At 35.7% G+C, this 25,043-nt stretch overlaps 1 protein-coding gene across 7 annotated transcripts in view; it reads right to left on the bottom strand.

The window, feature by feature from the left end:
- Nucleotides 1–25,043, bottom strand: part of CADPS2 (calcium dependent secretion activator 2) — a 285,481-nt gene that overhangs the window by 22,213 nt on the left and 238,225 nt on the right. For 3 of the 7 annotated variants that reach the window (XM_085042198.1, XM_085042176.1, XM_085042215.1), the window contains 7 exons: nucleotides 19,918–20,073; nucleotides 17,851–17,998; nucleotides 16,813–16,827; nucleotides 14,207–14,281; nucleotides 10,721–10,804; nucleotides 10,574–10,606; nucleotides 978–1,085 (listed from right to left, as the gene is read on the bottom strand). In XM_085042198.1, the coding sequence (XP_084898324.1) occupies nucleotides 978–1,085; nucleotides 10,574–10,606; nucleotides 10,721–10,804; nucleotides 14,207–14,281; nucleotides 16,813–16,827; nucleotides 17,851–17,998; nucleotides 19,918–20,073 (619 nt within the window). Of the gene's footprint in view, nucleotides 1–977; nucleotides 1,086–7,542; nucleotides 8,803–10,573; nucleotides 10,607–10,720; nucleotides 10,805–14,206; nucleotides 14,282–16,812; nucleotides 16,828–17,850; nucleotides 17,999–19,917; nucleotides 20,074–25,043 lie in introns of those variants that run through there. The other 4 variants (XM_085042185.1, XM_085042206.1, XM_085042190.1 and 1 more) reach the window with 2 other exon arrangements.

Genomic DNA, 25,043 nt, shown 5'->3' with positions numbered 1-25,043 from the left:
TTATATTCCAGAATTAGTTTTGTAATAAATTCCATTTCACAGTGCCAGAAATGACTTCTTTTCCTGTTCAAATTCCTATATAATTGTGACTGACGTAAATGTCACATAACCTGATCCAAGTTTATAGTTAAATAACATTTATTTCACATATGTTTTACATATGTAGTGCTTTAAATTTACACTGAAGGTACAATTTCAGCTGCCTACAGCTTCTCCTTCAGGCAACTCAGAAAAGGATATACTAGACATAAATTGGTGGTCAGAACTTGAATGAACTGAAATGTGATCATTTCTAAGAAAAAGATGAGGAATCAGAGCAAAGGAATGAATGGAGGAAGGCTGCAGAAGTTATTATCAAAGCTGAGGGAAATTATTGCATGCACCTGGAGGATGAGGGTTACTCTGAACCTGCAGAAGTCAGATTAGAATTTTGAAAATATGTTTGACAATTCAATAAATGTTTATAAATGTCAATTTTAAGAAATTAGAAGTCTTAAACTGAAAATCCATAAAACAAAATTCTAAAAGTCATTCCACAGACGTACCAGTCAAACTCACAGATGTGCCTGACATCTGTATACTCTTTCTGTATACAAGCAGGCAGTGATATGTAAAAGTTCTTAATCTAGGGAAATTAGATCTGCAATGGAATCCACAATCCACACCAATCCAATTCTCTTCATTAACAAATTCAAAATCAAAAGATGGAATATAATTGGACTACTCACAGTGGAAAAATTACTATTTCAAATAATAATCTACCAATTTTATTTCTGCCTTCTAGCACTTAAAAGATTCCCGCAGAAAATATTTAAAGAAAGGCCACCCTTGACAGCTGAAGCTTGTAAATAATGAGCAAAAGAAAAAATTTTCAACAGAGAAGAATATCTAAACAGCTGTTGAACACCACTGAAGTTCAGCTTATCCCATCTGATGTAGAGGTAAAAGCAGTGAAATTTGTAAGGGTAGGAACTTACATCAAATAACTTCTCAATGTACATTTCCTCATTGACCTTTTCTCGAAGGATATCCTGGTTTTGCCGAACAAACATAATGTAGGTGTCTGCAAGATCCATCCCTGGTTTCTGTGAAGACAAAAAGTGAGGGGAGAAAGTAATGGGAAGGGCAAGACAGACCCTTCAACAACTGAGACTTAAAAGAAGTTAAACATAATGAAAACAAATGTTACAATGTGCACACATGTATAAACGGTGTTAACAAAATCTCCTGCAAGTTCTGGGCTACTTAACGCATTCAGGAGGTTTCACTGTCAATGAAGTTCTACACGTTTTTAATTTATGGACTCTTTGAGTAATAAATCCACATTACCATATGCAATTGAATGAATTCTTTGCTCCAGTAACATCAATGGCAAACTTGGACATCTTCCCCTTTTGTTGTTAGTGAGGCTTTCATAGACAGCCACTCCAACCTGAGTATGGAGATCCAAATCCTATCACATACAGCAAATGCTTAAAGAAAGCATTCAGCTCCTTTTCCATTGCCTAAGATTTCTTCTAACTTCCAATATACAGCTGAATTTTCTGTTTGAGGTTAGCCTCAACTAACTGCAATTCAATCTAAGTTCAAGCACTTCCCTGAGAGCAACAGCATAAAACAGCTGTTTTGACTGTAGTCCTGTACCCTTATATTTTATAAACTGTTGCACCGTTGCAGTTAGCCCCAAGGATGGCTAGAGGAAGAGCAAGGAATGAAATTTGCCCCTTCTTGTACTGATATTTGCTCTGTATAAATAGCAGAGTAGGCATAATTTTGATACTGCACTCCCAAACATGAGACAGGCTATGATATGCTGTGGCACCTCATCTGGACAGGCACAGTGATGGCTGGAACTGCTCTCTCCTGCCCAGCTGTGACTTCTGGAACTCTGCACTTACAAAAGGTTGTTCCCCACTAGCACTCCTAAGAGCCTGCAACATGCCCTTTACTGGCAGTGTATGCAGAGCTGGTAAGGAGTTCATTTTTTCTAACAGGAACCAAGAATGCACACAGGCACTTTGCAAAGTTTTCTGCAAATGCCCTCTGTGTGAGCAAGTTTGTAAAAGTATTACTTACTCACAAATAATAGCTTATAATGCTCCTGGCATGCAAAAGAACTCTAAGTTTTATTATACTTTATAGTAAGCCTTAACACAGGTCTTAACATTTATAAAGGATCCAGATTTTGCTAAGACTCCATACAGAATAATTAATAGTTCTAGGGAAGGATGACAAAAGTAGCTATATCCAGCCCCTGAATTCCCAAGCATAAGACACTTCTATTTCTCAGAAACTGTCTGAAAACAGCATATGACAATACTGTAAAATATTTAGCATATTTTAAAAGTCTGCAAGCATGAACATGCTCATATAGTTAAAATATTAATATATAATTTCATATTAAGGCTTCCCTTCTAGTCTGCATGTGAATAACTTTAAATTTTCATCATTTCTTATTGTATGTAAAATTTTGTAATGTATATGAACAGGTCTGAGCACAACAGGGAAGGAGAGGTGCAACATGCCCATACTAAAGCTTGTCCAGAAACTGCAGTCATCCTATTATAGTAATAGGATGACTGCATTCTCTCCTCAAAGCTGCAGTGAGTGAAACCTCCTGGATTATGAGGTTCAACTCTTTTTATCCTTATCTACCAGAGACATATAGAGGAATATGTTCCAAAATAAAAAGAATTTATTTTTCATTTATACATGTGCATGTATGGCAGTTTCATCTTTTAAAAGTAACCATTAAATGTGGAATGATGGCCAGGTTTAACACTTGTAGCATCTCCAAAACTCACAGTGAAAAACTGAAATATCTCCTGCACATTTGGATTGGTCATTCCAGATGCAATGAAAGCTCATAGCAAAAAATTATCTATCTACATATGCTTAGATGAAACCCTAAAAAGGAAAGCAGGACTCTTGATATTTACATCTGCATACACACCTCAATCCTAAGCATAGAATAAAAATGTAAGAATTCAATAGATAAAACATTTTTCTGTTGGAAAATCTGATTGAAAGAAATCAATGTATTTCCTTTGCAAAAATCTACCTTCACTAAAATGTGATAGAAAGGCTTTCATATTAAGAAAAATCACAAAGTGAAGCAGATTTAAAACAGAAAACTCCATATTTTACCTTAGTATACTCATATGTGATGGCACAAGAGAATACAATCAGCATTGAAACCTTTTGTGTTTTCTAAAACCTGATACACAGTCTACAGGAATTGGACCAGAGTTAACTTGGAGGAATAATGGAAATATATTTTGAAATCTCCAGAGGTGAATGAAGGACATAATCTAGCAAATGAAAGGCTGATTATAGTTCTTGGAGATATATATTCAAATGTATTAATGAATTTTCAACTGAATTCTAAAACCCAACGGTTCTCCAATTAATGCAATTTTTTTCTTTTACTAAGTTCAATAAAAAATGTTCATCTTGCAGATAGCCAAAGCTAGAAAAATAACATTTCCCATCAGCATTAACTCTCCCCTTATCTTGAGGTGTTTACCTAGTCTTGAAGCTGTGACATATGGGAATTTCACACCTAGTGAATATATTTTCATGTAGCTTGTGGCACAGGAATGTAATCATTAGAAGAATATACACAAGTAAGAGTAACTGCAACAGCTGGTGACATTTACCAATTAGAATTACAGTTCTTTAAAACACTTCATCCTTCTTAATGTGTGCAGGATAATTATCTTTGAAATTGCTGTGGAAAAAAAATTAATTTTCCTTTTAAACAGTGTCTGGCTACAGTGAAAATAAGTCTGGGTAAGGCAGATTATCAATACTCTGAAGTGTGACTGTTTTAAAACCTCACCAAAATCACTGAAGGTTGACCATCTTTGCTCATGGTGGGCAAAGGACATATTAAACATTGAATGAACCAACAGTATACCAAATACTTCATTATCTTTCCATATTGCATTTATTTATTGTATTGAATTTATTTGTTTTCTCCAAACACATGGAAGAAGAAAAAAAGCTACTATAAACATCAAAACAGCTTTAATATTGCATATTTAATGTTTTAACTTTTTTTAAAAAGGGATTATGTATTACTTGGAAACCTCTGATTATGTGATCTTCTATTGACCATGTTTTAAAGTACTGATCATGTTTTAAATTATAAAGCATCAGAAAAATCCCAAATTATTACAGAATTAAACAAACCAACAACAACTAAGAAATTCCATGTACCTTAGAAGACAAATAGAAACGGAGCTATATTTTAAATAACTGTCACAGGAGGCATTTAATTCAAAAGACTGAAGCATGCCAGTCTCCAAATCTATACTCAGTATAAAAAAAAAAATCTCTTAATCTCTGGCAGAACATCTGTTAAGTTAATGAGAGTTTTTTGCACATCTTTGGGAGAAGAATTTAACCTGGTATATTACCCAGATAAGTATAAAAAAAGATTGTCTGAAAGTTTCCCTAAGAAAAAAGGTGGGTTTTTTAATGATAAATAGAAAGTTATTATAAGTTTGTTTTATTCAGAACAGCAGACAAGATGTTTTGCCTATCTGAAAATGAAAGAGAAGCAGACAAAGAGATGAATAGAGAAACTGGAAACACAAAGACATCAAATAAAATACCAGGAAATTAAGAGTTGTAAATAGGGTTACTTTGTCGCTGGTTACACAAGTAACTGAATACACTGGAGAGTGAATGAGTTTAAACAAGGGTGTAGGCTTCAGCACATTCTTTTTTAGGGTTAATCACTAGTTAACCTGGCAAGATGAACATGCTGTTTGGGAAAAAAAAATTAAAAATCCTTGTTAATTATATACTGCTAGTGCTCTTACTTCCTGCTGCTGCACCTAATCCCACAGGTGCAGGTTGTCTCTTTTACTATTCACTGGTAGGTGGGTCCTGACTGCCAGACACTCTTTCATACAATAAATTCAGATAAAGAAGAAACAGCTTGATTTTCCCCATGTTAACAGGAAAACAGTATCATAGTGTCTAGTTAACAAGGAGGCAAATGTTAAAATACATTATTTCCCTTTCCAAGATGATGTAAAAGCTGTTTTATGATTGACACGAATGGCTCCCACTGGCAATATTTGCTGAAGCACCTAGTGAAAAGTAATGTTGCATTGCCTTAGTTTCCAGGCATTCAAATATTTTGCTGGTGAGAGATTGCAATGGGTTTAAATACTGCCACTAATATTAGGCATTTTCCTACAGGAGACATACACCTAAGCTTCTGAACAGCATTTCGCCATAATTGGCATAAATCTCAATGAAAATAATGAACATTTGTAATACTTGAGTTTTGTTTATTCTCACTTTGGCATTTGTCGTAGCATATTTCTTAGCATCATTAAACAAACCTGTACTACGAAGAAAGAAGAAACTATTTTTACTGAGTTGCTATCCTGCCAAAGCATTAAAGTTTCAAAGATGAGAATAGATGCTAGAGACTAACTACAAAATAACAAACTTTATCCAGTTTTGTGTTTGCTCTCCTCTCCACCTCTTTCCCCTCCCCTGCATCCTGGAGGGAGTAATTTTAACTACAGCGTGGATGTAACAATGAAATGAAAAGGGGTGATGAGCTGGAGGGGGCTATTGTGAGGAACACAGGAGCTCCTTATTAAGTGTCCACCAGTAAATGAAAGAGCATGTTGGAAAATTTCACTGCCTGAAAGTTCTTCTCTAAATACTGCAAGGCTCATCACTTGGGCTTTGGTATAACAGAATTAAAATATCATTAAAATATTTTTGGAGTAAAAACTACTTGTATCTATGGCTAGATCATTATCTCCTTAATTTCTCACAAAATGAAATACATAAGCCAGGCAGCAAGGTGCACCATTTGCATAATGAGTCTATTATAAAGGTAATATTTCAATTTCACATGGTTATAAAAGAAATTGTTTAAATGAAAAAATGTAATGCACTTTTTCCTCTCTTGAAAACACCTTGAAAAGAAAAAGCAACTTTGCCAAAGGGGAAGTGTGTGTATTTTGAGAACTGTCATGCAAAATTTAAACTGTGATTCTGTAAGCATTTACACTAACACTTTTTCATATACGTGTAGTTTCATTGCATTCATAGGGCAACGCAGGCATACAGATGTCTGCACCAGGATTTTGATTCTTAATGCAAAAGGTCTTCAAAACTCTACAGCCCCTACAAAAAAATTAGTATTAAAATATGCCTTCTTTTCCCCCAAAAGTTATACGTTATGGTATTTTAGCTTTTCTACTGATTAGTAGTCATCCTTCTGATTGCCATTTAAGAGATATCTCAAAAATACTGCTGACTTAAAACAAATGCTGCAGGGCTTTCCCTCCAATTCTACAATAGCTTGTTTTCACAGATCAGAAAACAGAAGGGCAAGTTCCCAGGTCTGTGTATACAGAGGAAGAGGAAGGCAGGAGAAGCCCTATGTATAATGATAATGACTCTTCCCTTGTCTTTGTGTTAAAATAGAGCTCTCCAAGAAAATCCTACTTAAAAATGATTAGCACAGTATGGCCACATCTGAATAAACACTCAATTCCCCCAAAAAATTGCTTCTAAATGAGGCCATGCAGTACAAGTGTGATATTTGAAAATGAAGGTATCTGGAAGGTCCCCATGTGTATCTGCCTGGTAGGAGGCAGAGTTCCTTCTTTGGCCTCTACAAGACCCCATAAGTCAAATGCTGGCACATGTGTGAGGCCCCTTTTCATACCTTTGATCCCCACATAAAGGCAAGAGCGGAGCGAGAGGGCTGGCATTGTGCGAGCTGTGCACTGCTGTCAGCCCCGGCTCCTTCAAATGGCCTCTCTGCACTTGGTATGACAGGTGGCCCATGTGAAGTGAGGGAGGATTAGGTTCCTTCTGTGCCCTCTAAGTGACTGGCATAGATTACTGGCTCCTACAAAGGGATTTAAACATACCTTTCTGAACAAAAAGCAGTATATACATAAGCATGTAACCAGATGCTCAATTTGTATGGGTAATTGCTCTGGTTGTATTTGTCAATGCAGCAATGTGTGTAGAAATGACCAGCTAGAGACACAATTATTTGTGTGCAAAACTGACTCACGTGATAAGAAATCAAACACAATGAAATTATCTAAGTGATTAATAATCATTTGAGATTACCAACATACATTTTTTTAACCTCAATTCTACTGCATTCTTTCCCTATTCTTACTAATAAACTGGCTTTGTGAACAGAGTATTATATAAAAGGAAAAATATTAGGTTGTCCTTCTACATCTCCTATGGATTGCTTGGATTTCAAGAGAAACTAACAAAGGGTTATAGTGGATTTGGATGAGTCATTTATTCAAATCAGCTTCTGCATTCTCAATCATCAAAACATAGCATTAACAATAGAACCAATGTAATCTTTCATGCACTACTTGTGACATTTGTGTCATTTTCCTCCAAAAATTTGGTTTCTTTCACATGCACAGCACCCACAATTTTTTCCACTGCAGAGCCTTGTGTACTGTGACAATTACTAATTAAAAAAGTGTAAAAGCAACTAGATTTTTTCATTATTATTTTTAGGAAAGCACAAGACATCATTCTTGTTATTTTTCTTAGGCAGGACCATTTCACACTGTTGCTATTACTTCTGTTAGGGTTTCTGCCGCCAAACAGACATAGTGTCATTTTAGCCCTCTACACATAGCTGGGGAAAGCAATGAGAGCTCCTTGGGACTGCATATGTTCTGCTTTTTAAAGGGCATTCTGAAAAATTGAGGCTTATATCGCATGCTTTCCTCAACAGTTAAAAACCCCACAAAAACACCCTTTTTTTTTTTTTCTTCTTTTGGATGTAATTACTCATAATTCTCTGGAAAGATTAATGAATGGAAGGGTAGACAGCAACATCTTTACTAAGCTGTTTGCCAAATGAACCATAAGTCTGCGTCTATCTTTCCCACCCTGGTCCTCAGAAATCGAGGAAAGCCTTCTAGGGACTGTGCACCTTCATATCCAACTATTTATTGTCTAAACTCTCTCTCAATATTAATAGAATTAACCTTTCCTGCAAATTGACCAAGAATCATGCAAGAATGTCTTCCTTATTTTTGAATAATTTACTGTTTCTATTTTATTTATCTTTTATTTAATTTCTTTAACCCCTTTACCTCTTAGCCTCTAAAACATTTTGATCAGTATTACTTCATTTTCTTCTAATACCTTTTTTGTCTAGTTAGTTTACTTTTATTTCACTACAAACCAGCATATTTTTCACCCTTTGCCAGATCCTGGTAATCAAAGATCAAAAACTGTCAAATTCACAGACCCAAAAAAACTCCACAACCCCCTACCCCCCTTCCTTCTCCCCTAGATGCACCAAGTGGTCTCACTCAGATGGAGATGGGGCACAGGGGCACAATGACATTGCCTAACACAGTGCAGATTTGCACTTATTTGCAATTATGCCAAAAGAAAGGGCTGACTGTGGTCACTTTTGAGGAACTTCCACACAGGTAGCTATAAGGTAAGAAAGGACAAGAAGAGATTTTAATACACAGCAGGTCAAAATAAAACCATGAGGCACTTAATTAGCTTCAGTGCATGCTTACTAGGTTACCATCACACTACTAGGAGCTCAATATAAATTCCTCCCTGTGTGCTGCCCCCCACTCCACTTCTCACTTCAGCTGTGAGCCCAGGTGATGACCTTGTGATGTGATGAGTTTCATCCTCCTCTTGCAGCCAGATTTTTTTACTTTGATATCTGATGATTTTAGGCCCTATTCAGACTGGACAGCTGCTGTCAGTTGTGACAGTAAGGGTTCTTCTTGGCCTCAACTGCATCTTCACAACAAGGGAAAGAATGTGAAGAAGCAAAATCAAATCCCAGTCTATGAAACTCTTTCAATCTAGGTAAAAAGTTCTCAAGAATTTGGAAAATCTCTGTCTGGTCAGATCCACAGCCTCCCTGAAGCACAGTTTACATTTGTAGTTTAAAACTGTGGAACTACAGTCCAGTTTAAATGTTGGACTGTGGGAGAGGTGTATGGAAAAGCTGGAAAGTGAAGACATTCGTAATAATGCAAGGATCCTGACAGCCTGTTGATAATCTGGTCCTTTCTGCAAGCCAAGCACCACCATTCAGTGAATGTGAGAAAGGCAGTGGGCCTCCAGTAACCATCTCCCCGTTCTGCCTCCCTTTTTCTCTGCAAGTGAGTGCATCCCTGTGTGACATGATTGGCAATATTACCCAGAGCTTGTGGCAAAGGTATTTTTCAGTCTAATTTTTATTGTGAACTTTGACATCAATGTATCTAGGCCAATGGTAAAATACTTTGATGTCTCCTCCTCATAGATATCCTATGTGATTTGGAGAGTTTACCATATTACCTGAAAGAAGTCAATGAATTTCTAGTTTGTCCACTAATTTTTTCTTAAGGCCTTTGGGTCCTAAGTGCCTCACCAAGGACATTTTGGGGCAGCTCCACTGCACAATATATTAACAAGAGGTATACTAAATTAACTGGATTTGATATGAGGTTCTTCCTTTGAATGAAAGACTGAGCTTACTTTTTTCTTTTTTTATAAAACACAAGAGCATTTATAAAGGTTAAAAAACCCCAGGCAACAAAATAAGAAAAAAATCTGAAAACATAATCTGTAAACAACAGAAAGGTTACCATTTATCTTATGAATTAAAAAAAATACAAAGACAGCAAAATAACAAATTCCAGAAACAGAGATTTTTCCTTTTATTTAGCATGCATGGATTGAAAAAAAAATCACTTAAGCTTGCATTTTTTTAGGATAGAACTGGTGAAAGTTTTGCTGGCCACCACACAGTCTAGCATATCTGGCAGTCATCTATATTTTAATTTTTTTTTTCATTTACATAATAATTATCACATAATAATTGTAGTCTTTTTTTCTATGCTTGGAAAATAAGATTTTTTTAGAATTGCATTAAAAAGAGATAAGAATGCAGACTTATGAGAAAACAAGGGATATCAAAAGTGAAAATTTCAATATTACATAACTTATTCTTTGCTTATTTAAAGAAAAGATATTCTACTATCATACTTTATTCAAAATATTTCAACAGCTGAATTTTGTCTTTATGTATAAAAGAACTCTAACAGTTCTTTATTTTTTATAGCACACAAACATTGCACAAACAATGGTAAATGAAATGGAGATTGAGCAAGCAAGGGGTTAAATAAGAAAAGTTGAGTCCTGAAGCAAGAAATCAAGAAATAATAGAAATTCCAGTATGATGCTTTTGATTGTGCCTTATACTGCACATTTGAACAATTTATCCAAATTATGGAAAGACCCCCACAAAAGAGTATCTAAGTTACAATTCTCACTCTTCCAAAAATGAAAAAGTGCATTGAGAATAACCTTTCCACATTTTGCTTTGAGAGTTACTTATTGCACAAGGGAAATGAAATGTCTTCTCAGGGTTGTTGTGGCTGTTTAAATTCTCTATGTAAAGCTATAATGAATCTCAGTAGGAAAGCAAAACGTCAACAATAAAAAATATGAGCTAAAGCCCCCCAAATTTCTGAATTACAGTGAACAATAGAAAACATAAATAAAAAAGGGTTATACTTACTGGAACATCAACATATTTGGCAGCTGCTTTCACCTTTAGAAAATTAAACATAAAAGATACAGTAAGCACTTATTACTAAAAATTGTACCCAATTTCAGAATTATTCACAGAAAGAAGTATAGAACCTTTGTGAATCCAAATACTTACAGTGAATGAAACTAATGATGAGAAGAAAGTCCCTTCATCATATCGTGACAATTTAGACAGCACACCTTCTAACACTGAAACAACCTGGAGGAAAAGCAGAGAGAAAAACTTTCATGCACAGTGTGAAAAGTAAATACTCAGAATGAGAATGTGATTTTTATTCCTCATATTTGTATTGTTCAGCAGGACAATGCAAACTGTAAATCTGATTACTTTCTCCATCTAACACAGTGCTAAAATCAAGGACAATCTTCTTTTTGCAGCTTCACTTATTGTTTAAACTGATGGAAACTGCTGAACCTCTGCAGAAACAGAAACCCAACCCAAAGTTTCTCCTGAGGTGGGTCTGCTTCCAACACAACATTGCTGCCTCTAGAATGTGGCTGAATATAGCAGTGTGTGTAGCCATCATGTATTTTGGGTAGAAATCAAATGTTATTTTCTGGGACCACAGCTTCAAAGACGATGGAGGGCAATTGCTAAAGGTAGTGATCTTGATATCATGTTTCTCTTATCTTTGCTATCAAATTGAAAACCAGCTCTGATTACACCTAAAAGTGTAATAACATTGGTTTTCTGTCAGCAGCATGTGCTGTTGAGCTGCTACTCCATTGCCAAGAAGGAAATAAGAAAATGTATGCCTCAAGTCTCTGGTATGGTGTGGTTTCTCTCCCCTGTGCTTTCACCTGTGATTCTCTGAGTAGTGTGACTCCTCAGTAAGAGGCATGAACAGCTCTTTTTGCCAAAATTTCTTTCTGACAAAAAAAAAGAATCTTACTAATTGCATTAATTATAGCTTTGATGTTTAAACTCTCCCAAATGTGCCGTAGAGCAAAAAAATTCCCTTCTCACATCCCTTTGTGATGTTATGCTGCTTAAGTAATTCACTGTATATAACATATCTGTCAGCCGTTGCATTCATGCACATTTATTTTACACATATAAATTGCTTTCCAGTTTATATAAAGATTGTTTTAAAAGTCATCCCTTGCTCCCAACACAGTCATTCCCACAACCAAGAGTATCATTTTATGAGTGTGAGGACAGAACAAAATTCCATCTGGCATGCTGTTAATGGGCCCTGTAACAGTGTCACAACAGTGTCACCTCCAGAGGAACTGAGATCATCACTTTACAATAAGCTCTGCTCTTAACAGTTCAAGGAGCAGGAGCAAGTGCAAACCTACATTTGTCATTTATCAATCTAACCTGTCATATTTACAGTGATTAATTAAGACAGCGGTACACAGGTGACAATCAAAGAATAAAGCCACATCACGAGAGAGAGTGGCAGTTGTTTCTGCACCCCCCTTATTAGACCAAATACCGGCTTTCTGCTTTGCTGTTTCATGCCTGTGAGAAGCTGCTGTTCATACTTTGACTCATTTTATCTGATTGACAAGGATTCTTTCTGCAGAAAAGTGTTCAACTTTATTGTGCAAAGATCTGCTGTGGAAAAGGCTGATCTCATAAACAACACGTTGTCCACAGTGCCAAGACAAGAATCCAATACAAGTGGGACACAAAATAACAGAGAGCAAAACATTTCAGTTTCAAGGATGTCTGTTTAAACAAAAGGCTTAGTTATGTAACTGGAAACTTGTTTTCTGAGATGTCAGTGTATAGACTTGTGAAGCCTTAAAAGCATTTCTGGGCATACCTCCCATTCTATGAATTGGTTACCCTGAGACACACTGTGCTTTGTTTCACTGTTTTTTGCTATTCCTTTGATTTGTTAAATGCTTTAGACTGGTACGTCTTGAGTAAAAAATGCCCACTTATAGCTTTTAAAAAGCAAAATCTCACTGAAGGGAAAGTACTATTTTCAGTTTCATAAATGACTTGCATCTAAAAACAATCATTGAAACACTTATTCCACTGGCACATCAAGGAGATAATACAGAGGCAAAGGCTAAAATATAATGAAAATATATTAGATGCAAAAAAGGAATACATACGGCTATCATGCACACTGATGTGCAATTTTTCTGGCCAGAACTAAGAGTGAAACATTAGCCTTCCTCTGTACCCTCAGAAAATTTCTGCCTTGAAACAGAAACAATCAGGATGTCATTGGTATTTCACATCTGAAGAGAGGAGATACTGGTTAAGCTTCTAATGATCAGCCAATGGCACAGAGTATTTGTTTCCTGTTCTGAGATTTCAACCTCTGGTAATACTGTGATAACTAATAACGTAAATCCCTCCGTATTGACAGCAGTTGTCTCCAGAATTTCTCATACATATGTCCAGACGACGTCATAAATATGACTATTTTCTTCCTTTTCTGTAATCTCAGATATTAAAAAAAAAAAAATTTAAAAAAGTTCAATCTTTAATTGCATAATTTGTACTGATTAAATTGCTCTTTCTTCCTCTTCCGTTCCAAAACCACTAAAACTATAAACTGGAAGGACAGGAGCAATGACAGGCAACATGTAGAACTTGAAACTGTTGAGTTGAACTGCTTGGAGTTATGTTTACATCAAAACTTCACTTTAGACAAAAAATGTGTGATTTTTACACAGTTATCAATAGGTGGACACATTTTGCTTAAACTTCTATAGTGATTCTACAAAGCCTTCCTCTTCAACTGATGGGTGTCAATTCAAAAGCAGTTTCCCATCCCCCTTCCCCCCATCAAGCTGTGACAAGCCAAAATGAAGGCATGATAAAAATATGACCAGAGTCTCACTTTCTGTCACTCTCACAAATTGTAAATATATGGCTTATTCATCCTACTTTGAAAATTAGATGTTTCTGGGTAGTTTGCAATGCATAGATAGGAAATATTCTGATAAAATCTTTCTTTTCTATCATTATTTGCTGTGTCCTTCAAACTACTAGGCACAGAAAACTTTTTATTTATATGAATAACTTAAGATTTTTACTGGAGTAAAGGTACTACAGAAAGACAAGACATTGTTTTAAGTTTTCTTCACTTATCCTCCAAGTCCTTATATCATGTCAAAACATATTTTATTTTTAAATATAAAAGCCAACAAAATCAATTTCAAGAAACAACATCTTATATAATATTTTTAATTAAACAGTTTGTGGACAAAAATCTCAATAAAAAGTTAAACTGAAACTCTGGATTCCACCTCTAAATAAAAAATTTAAGTGATAGGAAGAGAACTTTAAATGAGAACTTTTATCTCAGTAAAAAATGAAACAAAAAAATAACACACGGTATTACATAAGACAATATTGACAAAATTTAGTCCTACCAGTTCTACTAGCAGCTAGCAATTCCTATCTACAACAGAAATACAGAAGCCAAACTTACTTGAATAGCAGAAATTGTTTACTCAATGTGTTCTAAAATGTAATTTTGTAAATTCACTGTTATTTGCACAAGTATTATTTACAAATCATGTTGTCGCCACAGTCTTCCTGTGTATAGGAAAACTGTGAGATTTAAAGACATCTCTAAAGTTCAACTATTTTCTGCTGTATCATAAATTAAAACGTAAATAGTTTTACCTTTGAAACAAGAAGTGAAATAATTTCTTTAACAGTTTCTTCAATCAAGTCATCTATTTTTGAATGGTATTGTTGCTGTATTTCAAAAGATGAAAAAGCATTAGCATGTATACGAACACACACTTTTGTCATAAGTCATAAATGGTGCAAAGCTGATAACCCTGCCAGATCAGATTTACTTAAAATTATCATTTTGAACATCAGAAGAACAAACCCTTGAAAATGATCCACCCAATCAACACTTGCTTACATTCTGTGTTGAAAATTTTCCCATGTACACTGTTGAGTTAAGCAGCTAATGGGGTTATTATTTAGATGAATTGAGTTCTTATACTTATTCAGGCAAAGGAATGTGAAGGATACTTTTTGTCTTCTCCTATATAATTAAGGTGGCCATGTATTTTTTTCTAAAGGGTTGGTTTAGCTGGAGAAGCAAAAAGACTAGAATAAGATTTAATTAATACAGCATTTCATGTCTGACAACTCTCATTCATAAGTTATTTTAAATGTCCTCTAGAAATAAAATGAGCTCCAATTGTTCATCCTGAAAGAGCCTTTCTGTTAGCATAGTGAGCTTTAGTTTATACAAATCTTACAATATGCTCAAGCAAGGGCAAAATTAAAATTTCATCAACAAAGCAGAATAGATGGTAACAAATTAATAGGCTATAGAAGGCATAATAAAACAGACTTCATTCTCCATAGACTTTTCCTTTGCTTTTTCATAAAGAAGGTGCCTTTAAGTAAATGCTTTTAAAATAAATCCAAAAGACTTTTTAGATAATCCTACCGAGTTCCCTTCTGAAATTAACGGGAACTAGGGATCCCATTCTGTCAAGGAGGCACATCAATTTAAACAGTAATTCTTCCGTTAGAAACATTTATCTGCCAGCAAAGATTGTCCCCAATAGCCACTTCACAGAAAATGTGACTTGTAAAGACTAACCCTATCTTCATAGTTCAAGGCTACTTGGAACAGCTAACAGCGTAATGCTTGGAGTAAAAGTACTGAGGTCAGTATAAACATCAGCCTAACGTAACAGCTGCCAGCTGAATTATTTTTCAGGGTTCTAAGTTTTTAAAGGCTGTTTTTCATCCATCTCAGAGTTGCCATACAAACCAAAACATTAAATCTGATCTGCTGAATATTTTTAGGAAAGATTTTCTGAACAGTGCGGATATTGATCTTGCGTTTTATTAGACTAAAACTATGTGACGTGTTTTCCCATATATACATGTGTCCACATATGCCACATATATGTTGGTACCTGCTACAGGTACCAACACCAAACATCAATTTTTGGTTTTAATTCCTTTTAAAGTTTAAAACACTTGGAAAATGTGACTACAAAACTCAGACAAACTGCTGCGATCACACCGGAACGGTAAAAGAGCATATTAGAAATATGTCAAAGAACTTTCTACATTTTCATATGTATTATATTCCAATCATATTAATGTTTTGACCAATATAATACTGTCTTGATATGCTAAGAACTCTAAGCACCCCAAACAGTGTGAAACATCTTTTGCTTACAAGTCTTCAGAAGGCAATGGTTTCTTACTCTCTGGAAACCATAAACAATAATTCTCCCACTGGATAATGTCAAAACTATACCTACGCCTATGATCCATGAAAACCCACTTTTTCCTCCCATAAAATAACTGCAACTTTATCTCCACAATACGTGAAATTAATGGATCTATGTATATAAGATCAGTTCCTATATTTTTTCTTTTTTTCTTGTTTTTTTTTTCTTTTTTTTCTCAGCACAAAGCAAATAAAATTTTTTAGAAATCGAGTATAAACAGTAACTTCACTTCTGAACAAGGAAAAAGAAAGAACTGAGTCAAGCTATTAAAAAATGACAAAAAGGTTCCAAAATAATTTATTTAAAAATAATTTTTTAATTACTATCATCTGATCTTTTTGTGATTTATTTTGAAAACCATGAGATCATAAGTATTCTAACCCACTCGTTCTCAGTGTTAACCTCCACTAAAACAGTCACACTCAGCAAAACTTCAGATCCTTGTGGAAGATTATTTGACTCTGGGCTTTAAGATGTCTGAAGTTTGGCTCTTAGTGGACTGGCTGACAGTGCAGGAGGCATCATCCAGAGCAGGCAGGAGGAATGGCACAGCTGTGGAGAATGGGGTTGTGCCATCTGTCTGCAGGGTGTTATAGAGGTACTGGTATTGCCTGTCCCCAAGGCAGCATGTGCACCCGGGTGTTTGCAGGTTACTGCTTGTACATTACGGGAAAGAAGAAATGGCAACAGCAGCTCAAAGAGTTGCTCGTTGTGGTTTACTTCAGTGAGCCTCACTGAGAGGTGAAAGAGTCCGAAACTGTGACCTGCTAAGACAGGACACTGGATCTGAAAAGCAAAAAAGTGAAGATTTCATCTGGAAACACCTTAAAGGACAAACAAGGAAAGAACTGAGAAGCTGATGATCAGCCTGTTGCAAGGTCAGACTGTGAAGGAATTCTGAGGGGCTGCCTAACAAATCAACATAAAAAACAATATTACCATTTAAAATAAAAAGTGGCTGTTAGTATTCAATGAAAAAAAAGGTAAATTAAAAAACAATGAAAAGACACTTACCCATTGACTAGCAAACTGGTTCATGTCATGGAAAACCAAAAGGAAAAATAAAGATGACAGGGTATAACAGGAAAATGATGAATGTCTCATTGAATTAGAAAAAAAAAAAAAAAAGACAATTACATCGAATTTGCTAACTTGAAAAGATCAGCCAATGAAATGAAGAACACAGTATAGAAATGCAAAAATCAACTGAAATAAATGTGACCAAATAATATAATTTTGAAGCTGCCCAAAGAGACATACATTCTTTTGTTGCCAACATCTGAAAAATCTTTTTACCCTCTCTCCAAAACCAAATCAAACGTATTACAAACCAAATTACATGCCATTGCATTACCACAGAAAGAACAGTTTTAATTTTTTGCTGGTCGTGTCACCAGTCTACATAGCATATACTTTTCACTTCACAGGTTATTCCTGCTGAGAGTGACAACATGGGAAGGACAGAAGTCAGCGAAGTTTACATATCCTTCAAAAGCACATCAGTACTCCATTGTGGAGTATCTACAGTCTTGGTGGCAGACTACTGCCAAAATGGTCCCTGTCCTTGGAGCCAAAAAAAAAAAGCCCATTAAATCACCTTATTATTTCCTTCCTCTATTTTCAGCATATTGCCAGGCATGAATGCTGGGTCTATGAGCCATTTAAAACCAGCCTAACTCATTTAAAACCTGGCTGCCAAGGACAATATTTTGGCTCTATTTTATTATTACAAAAGGGTCCTGAAGTGGGCTCTTTTTCTGTTGCAACCCAAGAGAAATTCCTGGAGGGGCTGTGAGTCAAGAAATCCTCTGAATGTTCAACAGACTCACAGGTCAAAGCAAACAAATTACAGAAGCACTCTGTGTTCTCTGGTGGAAGATGAGGGGCTGTGTCTTACATGATGCTTCTAGGGAGCAGCTGTTGCACACTTCTGTACAAACAGAGCTATGTGACACATCTCAGTTAGTCTGAAATTAATCTAAGGATGATCTGAAGTGTGAGATGTTTGAGATCAACCAAACACAGGAATTAAACATATGAAATTCCACTTACCTCTTGCCCCCCATCCAGTATGCAGAGTTTAGCTGTCTGTTTTTTGGCATCAACTAAGACATTAAACATTGTACACAGAGAAGAAGGAATACGCAAGTCTGTTGATTTGTTTGTCTTTTGTAGCTTGAGTTCAAATGCAATTCTTGTTCTGTTTATTAAAACAAAATTTTTAGTAAGAGTATCTCTCATAATTCTGAACAACCACTGTAAACATGTATAAATCTTACTGAATATGTTGGCTTAACAATGTACATATGCATGAGAACATTTTAGAATTAAAATTCTGTAAATTCAGAATAGCACCTTTTGAATAAACAAATGCATTGATGGTAATCTCAAGGTTCTGCACTGCTTCAGTAAATTCAGTTGAACAATAAAGGCATTATCTTCTTGCCTTCTAGATAACAATATGTTTCCTTGTGGGATGACTAAGAACAATTTAAAGCAAAACAAATACCTCTCATTTTCCAGCTTTTCTATGCTAAAATGCAGTTTATTGTATAACATCCATGCTTCTAAGAAATATAATGAAAAAATCCTCTTTTGGTTTTAATGGAAAGAGAATTTTAATAAAGAAAATGAGTTTACTGCTAAGACAATATCAATATTTATATTGAAAATTAAGACATAGCAGGAGAAACATAATACAACCCCCCTATTCTTCTCACATCACTGTAAATAAGGAGAAATGTCACTGAAATAAACTGTAATTCAGGATACCTAAATATAATTTTTTTTTTAATATTTAGGTTTTATTTACACCCTTATTTTTAAATGTGGGTACAAGAAAGCCCCAAAATACTTTTAGAAGATTGGAATAGAAGCATCCTCTTTCCATTTAAAAATTTTGTAAGGTCATACCAGTATCACAAGAAAAATTATAATAGAAGAGTGTCATCATTTTTTTCTGAGTTGCTACTCTAATCTTTATTACCTGACCTACAGTATCTTTGACCACACAAAAAAATAATTAGTGCATTAAGTCTGCTTTAATTTTAGTGTCTCCTATCTTTCTTTGTTAGAACTTTAACTTTTATTCCATTCCCTGTATCATTCCCCTTTCATAATCAAATAAAAAATGTTCTTTTAAATGTTTCTGGTTTTTTAATCATGATTTCCATCACTGTAGCTCTAGCAACAGGCTCATATCCTAAGACTGAGGTTCTCCTTTCCTTTTTCCTACAATGTTTACAGAAAATAGTGCAACACTGTTGTTGTCTGTAAAGGTTCTCTGTTTCTTTAGTCTTTCTTATCAACATTGTATATTTTATGATTAACACAAATTAGCTACAACCTTTATTTTTCCCCATTCTCTTATTTTTTTTCACAATCTCTGTTTTCATATGTCCATATTGAGCTTCCTGAAGCACTTAATAGTAAATCTCTGTAAATTTTCTAGCCATACAGATATTTCTCCTAAACAGAATGATATTTACTGAAAGCTATGGCAGAGGTCTTTTTAAAAGAGGTATATTTAAAATAATATACCAATAGTGCTAAGATATAGCTCAAGAAAAGAAACCACTACATTTTCTGTATTTTCCAGAATTTTAGCAACATAAAACTTAGCTTCAGTTGGATGACTACCGGCCAGCCTTCTTTGTTGTATAAATGCAGAAATATTGTACACTCTATAGTTTGTTTGTAACATATTTCCCAGAGACAGTACAGTAAAACTTAGAAATAAAATAATACTATTAACTGAACATAAAGAATAATGTATTAAAGTGGGAGGGAAATGTGCAGGAAAAAAAGGCACAATTCTGGCAGAATTCTGAGTTCTGTTAATATTTGCCACAAATACAGAATAAAAAATGCCAAACTTGGTTTATTCACTTCCAAGGGTCTATTCACAACAGATACAGAAATTCTCCTAGATTTTTCCTAGGTGTTGCCAAATTGCTGATTGCCAGATGCTGGGAAATAAACACAAGTCATGATCTCTTTAGAGATGTCCTGATTCCTGTGGCAGGATTCTGCTGTAGAAACACCTCTGCAAGCCAGCAGGACCTCTCCTGTGTTAATTTTCAAATCTCTCCCAATTTTAAGTGATCATTCCAGCTGTACCTTTTAACGCAGGCTTCTATCATGTCAGTGGCCATGAGTTTAAGTCTCTGCTCTAAGTGGTGGGCAAATTCTGGTTCTGGCCAGTGAAGATCAAAAACAAACATCTGCAGAGCATCCAGTTTCCAGAAAAGATCTTCTGATGTAGCTGATCCATTGCTATAAGAAATGAAACAAAACAATGCCCCCAAGAAACAGAAGATAAATGTATGGATGTTTATCCCAGTTGCCACATGATTAAGGTTATAAGATATCCTTATGACACCGTCTTCCTCCTTTATTTCCCTCTATCTTTCAGCACAGTTGCTCTTATGTCAAAACTGTGAAAATGGTAGTGGGAAGCTTAAAATAATTCCCATTGGGGTGAAAAACATAATTTCCATTTGTTGGCTGAGAAATATGGCAGGCTAGGGAGGTAGACGGGATGTTGGGGAGCATGGAAAATGAAGTAGCTCAAGTTTCAGATCAAGATAGAAAAAATATAGGGTACATGAATAGTAAGGACCTTTTCAATATAGTGAAGATTTTTTGCATATATTTCCTTGCCTTCATAACTCTGGTACATAAGTATACCAGAGAAATGAGGATGGTAATACTAATATTGTAAAAGAGATAACCAGACATAGTCCCTTGATAAATGCTCATTAATTCTAACTGAGGGAATAGCATCAGATGTGGGTGGAAAAGAGAAGAGAAACTATTTAAAGAAATTTGTGTCAAACAAATCCAGGGGGTTAATGTGTGTTTATGTCATCTCAGATCATCCATAACATTTTAAAGTTCTTCTTCCATCCTGAATTGATTGCTAAATTTAAATACAATTGCTTGCGATAAAATACAACAATTTAAGGCTAAACTTAGCCTTAGTAAGTTCATTTACACTTCATTTACACTTCCACTGTCAATGCAGATTAATTACACTTTCATGATGTATTGTACTGCAATGCCTGAGTTACTATTCAAGATTAGTGCAGACTATGCAGCATTGTATTCCAGGATGTGAGTGACACAAGTGACCAAAACTCAGCCTGACAGTCCCAATACAGATCCAAACAGTATAAATGCATCACTACTATAATTTTGTTTCTTCTGCCTCATGACAAAATAACAGAATTATCAAAGTGTTAAGTGAACCCAGCTCTCATGGAACAAATCAGTGAGCACAGATTGTGCTTGGGACGGAGCAGGGTCTGATTCAAAACCAAATATAACCAGAAAGGACCTCTTATATCTGACCACCTAATGCGGCCCTCAGACAGGAGCACCACCACTGGGTCACACCAGGTTAGCTGAGGCAATGGGCAGTGAGGTGAATTAAAGCCCAGCTCATGTTCAGGGCTCTGAAGTGGCAGCAGGGATGAGGCAGGAGCACTGCTGTGGTCTCACAGCATCCACCACCTTCCAGACACACCCACGTGCCCCTTGCTCCACTGCCTTCACACTCCCAGAGCCAGCACTGACTTCTGCAATGTTGCCTCAATGCCCAAGGGGGCTCCGGGCCAGGTGAAGGGACAGCCAGGCAGTGACAAGCTGGGAGCAGGGGCTCCTGCCTTCGGGAAAGGCTGCCTCTGAGCAACCAGCTCTGGCTCTGGTTTTAAATGGTGCAGGTTTTGATATCTTCATGGTAGCAGGATATTCCACAGTTTCAACATACTCTTTAGTTTAGGGCTTTTTTGATATCATGCATATTTTCCCAATTTATTTTACACAGTAATTGTTAATTTTGTATTATATAGTGGTCCTAAAAGAAAACAGCAGAAACAGGAAAAAGGCCCATGGGACTGCTAAGGTTACAACTTGCATGGGGATGCTACCTGTTAAGGGACCATTTTTATACATCACTAAGTTTAATTAAGGAATAGAAACAAAAAACAACCAAAACTTCTGTAAAATTTATAAGCCTGTTAGATTGTTTTTAAAGTCATATGACAAGCAAATATTGAAGATGCTGTTGCATCCACTGTGTACACGGGCAGTGAAGTGAAGGTGTAGATGCTATGTTATACACCTAATCTGATTAAAAAGTGACTAAATCAATTTTTGAGAGGATTGGGGTAAAGTAATAAGACAAACCATATAGGAACAGAAATGGGACAATCTCAGTATTTATGTAACTGTCGATAAAAACACGTATTTTCTAGAACACAAACCATACTTTCTCAAGAAACAAAAGAAACTGTTTCCATCATCAGATCAGTTAATTTAACCATTTTTTATTCTTCCATAGTTGTTTCTTTTTCGCCTGATGGAATTTCAAGGGAAATTCTTTGGGACCCAGAAGGACTAACGTATTCATAATAGCATAAATGTTTTCTTATACACACTTACTACTTTGTTTACTACTATGTTGTGGAAGTTACTTAATTTTATTTCATTAGTCTACCAAATAAATTTTCACAATTATAATAAAGGTAATAACAGAGACAGGTTCATGGAAGACTAATTCATTCTGTGAGAAACACTAATTCGTTCATTCTCTTTTTATATAATTTTGAGCTTCTATTCCTCAATCTTTTATTCAGCATTGTCCAATGTTACTTGAATTTGACTAACATACTATGCTAATAAGACAGGGAAGGAAAATAAAGTGCTACGACAGAAACTGTTTGTTCCTGGTTCAGACATCCAGACACAAACGTCTGAGCTGCTTGTTAAATGCTCCAGAAGAAGAGCTAAACTCAGATTTTACTTCCTCCTGGCACAGAAGTGATTCCTGCATTCAAATCAAGCCTGAATCCATATCCATAATTTCAGAACTTCTTTTTTTTTTTGTGAAGGGACAGGACACATTCTTGACTATTGCAAAGTTCGTATTTGATTATATGTGGCGAGCACAGACCTTTCCCGTGAGAAATTTTTCTCTCTTCTTCCTGTGTTTTATAAACAAAGATAAAGTTTGGATATGGTTGAAACGGTGTCTCGAGATATGGATAGTTCAAGCCTGGCCAATCGGCCTGGGGAGAGGTTTTGAACTGACCAATCTAGGTGACCTTTAAAAGTCTATATAAGTTGAAATTAATTAATAAAAACAGACATTTTGCTACACTGAAGACTGGACCTCTTCTCTCTGCTAGTGGTTCAACAGCAACAATTATATATGATAAAGCTACTTTCAGTCTAATGAAGGGAATAATATTGCTCTACCAGGAAACTGAGCTGACATTCTGTCTTTAAAAACTATATTTAATACTTATCTACAGTTTTAAAATTAAGCATAAATTCTACTGCTTTGTTGATCAAAACTTGACCTTTCAGGTACTATCTAGTTGCCCATTCTTATTAGTCAGGTCATGGCAGTAAGAGAAGATTACCAGTGATTAAAAGAAGCAAATATTATGTACATCCTGTTAAATTCCCATTTTTTCTAATGGGAATTTAACTTTGCATTTGGCCACATTTTGACTGGGAGAGTTGCCCAGGTATCTCCAGAAGTCCCTTTTAACCTAAATTATTTTATGGCTTTATGCCTTGCATCATACTGAACACAGAAAAAAATAGATCCAAGACATAATGTTTGTCAAAGAACCTGCAACATATCAAATCTAGGAGTTGCATGCAGCCTCCTAGGCATGCAGCCTTAACTCACTTATCCACTGACTGCTGCAAGAGACAGTTTCCCACTGGGCTCGCCAGGTACCCAAGCAGTAGCAATTAGTCAAACAGTCCACTAATAAAGTACACTGGTTGCAAGATACACATGACTACAGAGTAGATACAGAACAAATAATTCCTTGCCTGTGTATGAAATTTCATAGGATGGCTTGAGATATGAATATACAAATATAAAATATTTAAGAACATTATCAATCAATCAAAATATTCAAAAGCAGCTGGCTTTAATTATTCTATAATTTACCAAGGGCAGTGATGGTCATTTGGCAAATTACTGCAATTTTTTTTTTAAGGTTACTACTGAGATACTACCCACTGGTGTTTTGTGAGGACCACTTACAAAACATGGCACAAGCTCTACATCCTTTGTGAGCCCCCAGCTTGCGAACTCCTGCTTTACATTCTTTATGCTGCCTCAGGATATATGTTCAGGGCTCAAAAGGTCAATTGAGAATTTCTTCAACAGAATAGAATTTTCATTAATTTCAGTGTCACTTGTTTTCAGCCCCATCTCTCTACTTTTCACCAGCAGATGAAGGGGAAAGATGGAGCAGAACTTTTACAAGTATCAGATTGTATAAAGTCCTTCAAAGACATTAGGGACAGAGTTATCTCATGATTTTTCTTAGTTCAAGAGTGAAGCAACCTAAGGATCAAGAAATCAAAACAAGTTTCTTGAGTCTTCTTTCTTACTGCATATTAGTATTTTTCAAAAGAAAGAAATTTGCCCCACAACATACATTCGTCTTCCAGAACACTCGATAAGACCCAGCTATATTCAAAACTCCATATTCCATCGAAAGCAGATCAGCCAGATTTGGCTATACTTTTAAAAGCCCACCCCTAAAAATGCAGGCCATGGCCTCCTACCTCTTCACTGGAGGTAAGCTCTATGACAGGAACATATGTGCCACTGCAGATGCAACCTGTCCAAGCAGAGGTGAAACATGGCCTGACTCATTCAGCACTCATAAACACACAGAGATGTCAGCATGAGAGCTCAGTCACATTCAGACCAGCTCCCTCTATATCACTGCTGGAGCACTGTGACTGCTCCTGCCTTGTCTCTCTCATCACTCATTAGAGCTGAGCCACAGCAGGAAGAATATAGATGACATATTTCTTTTGATGTTGCCTCTTCTGGGTGGGAGACAAGACAACTATTCTCTTATAACTATATATCTTTTCCAGGTTTCTCCAGCCTTGACTTCTCGTGAAGCTGCTGTTTTAGACTGGTACCAGATAGCAACTGACAACTTTAGATCTGTATCTACAACATTTCTGGTCAGTGAAGCTATGTCATGTCTGCACTGAAAAGATTAATCTATAAATTAAATCACAGTCAATTAAAATCACGTACAAATCTAACTTACAAGCCAGGTCCAAAAGATGCAGAAAAATTATATTTAAAATATAAAGAGCAATTTAGAATTTAAATTAATGAATAAGTAATGAAAAACTCCTCATTACTGAATATTCAAACATTTTTGCTCTTTAAGATTATCTTTAGCCAAACG

This window comes from Lichenostomus cassidix, chromosome 1Aa (assembly GCF_008360975.1).
Source record: "Lichenostomus cassidix isolate B80296 chromosome 1Aa, HeHo_3.0, whole genome shotgun sequence".
Lineage (NCBI taxonomy): Eukaryota > Metazoa > Chordata > Aves > Passeriformes > Meliphagidae > Lichenostomus > Lichenostomus cassidix.
The sequence above is the reverse complement of the archived record's forward strand: the minus strand, read 5'-3'. Positions and strand labels throughout refer to the sequence as shown.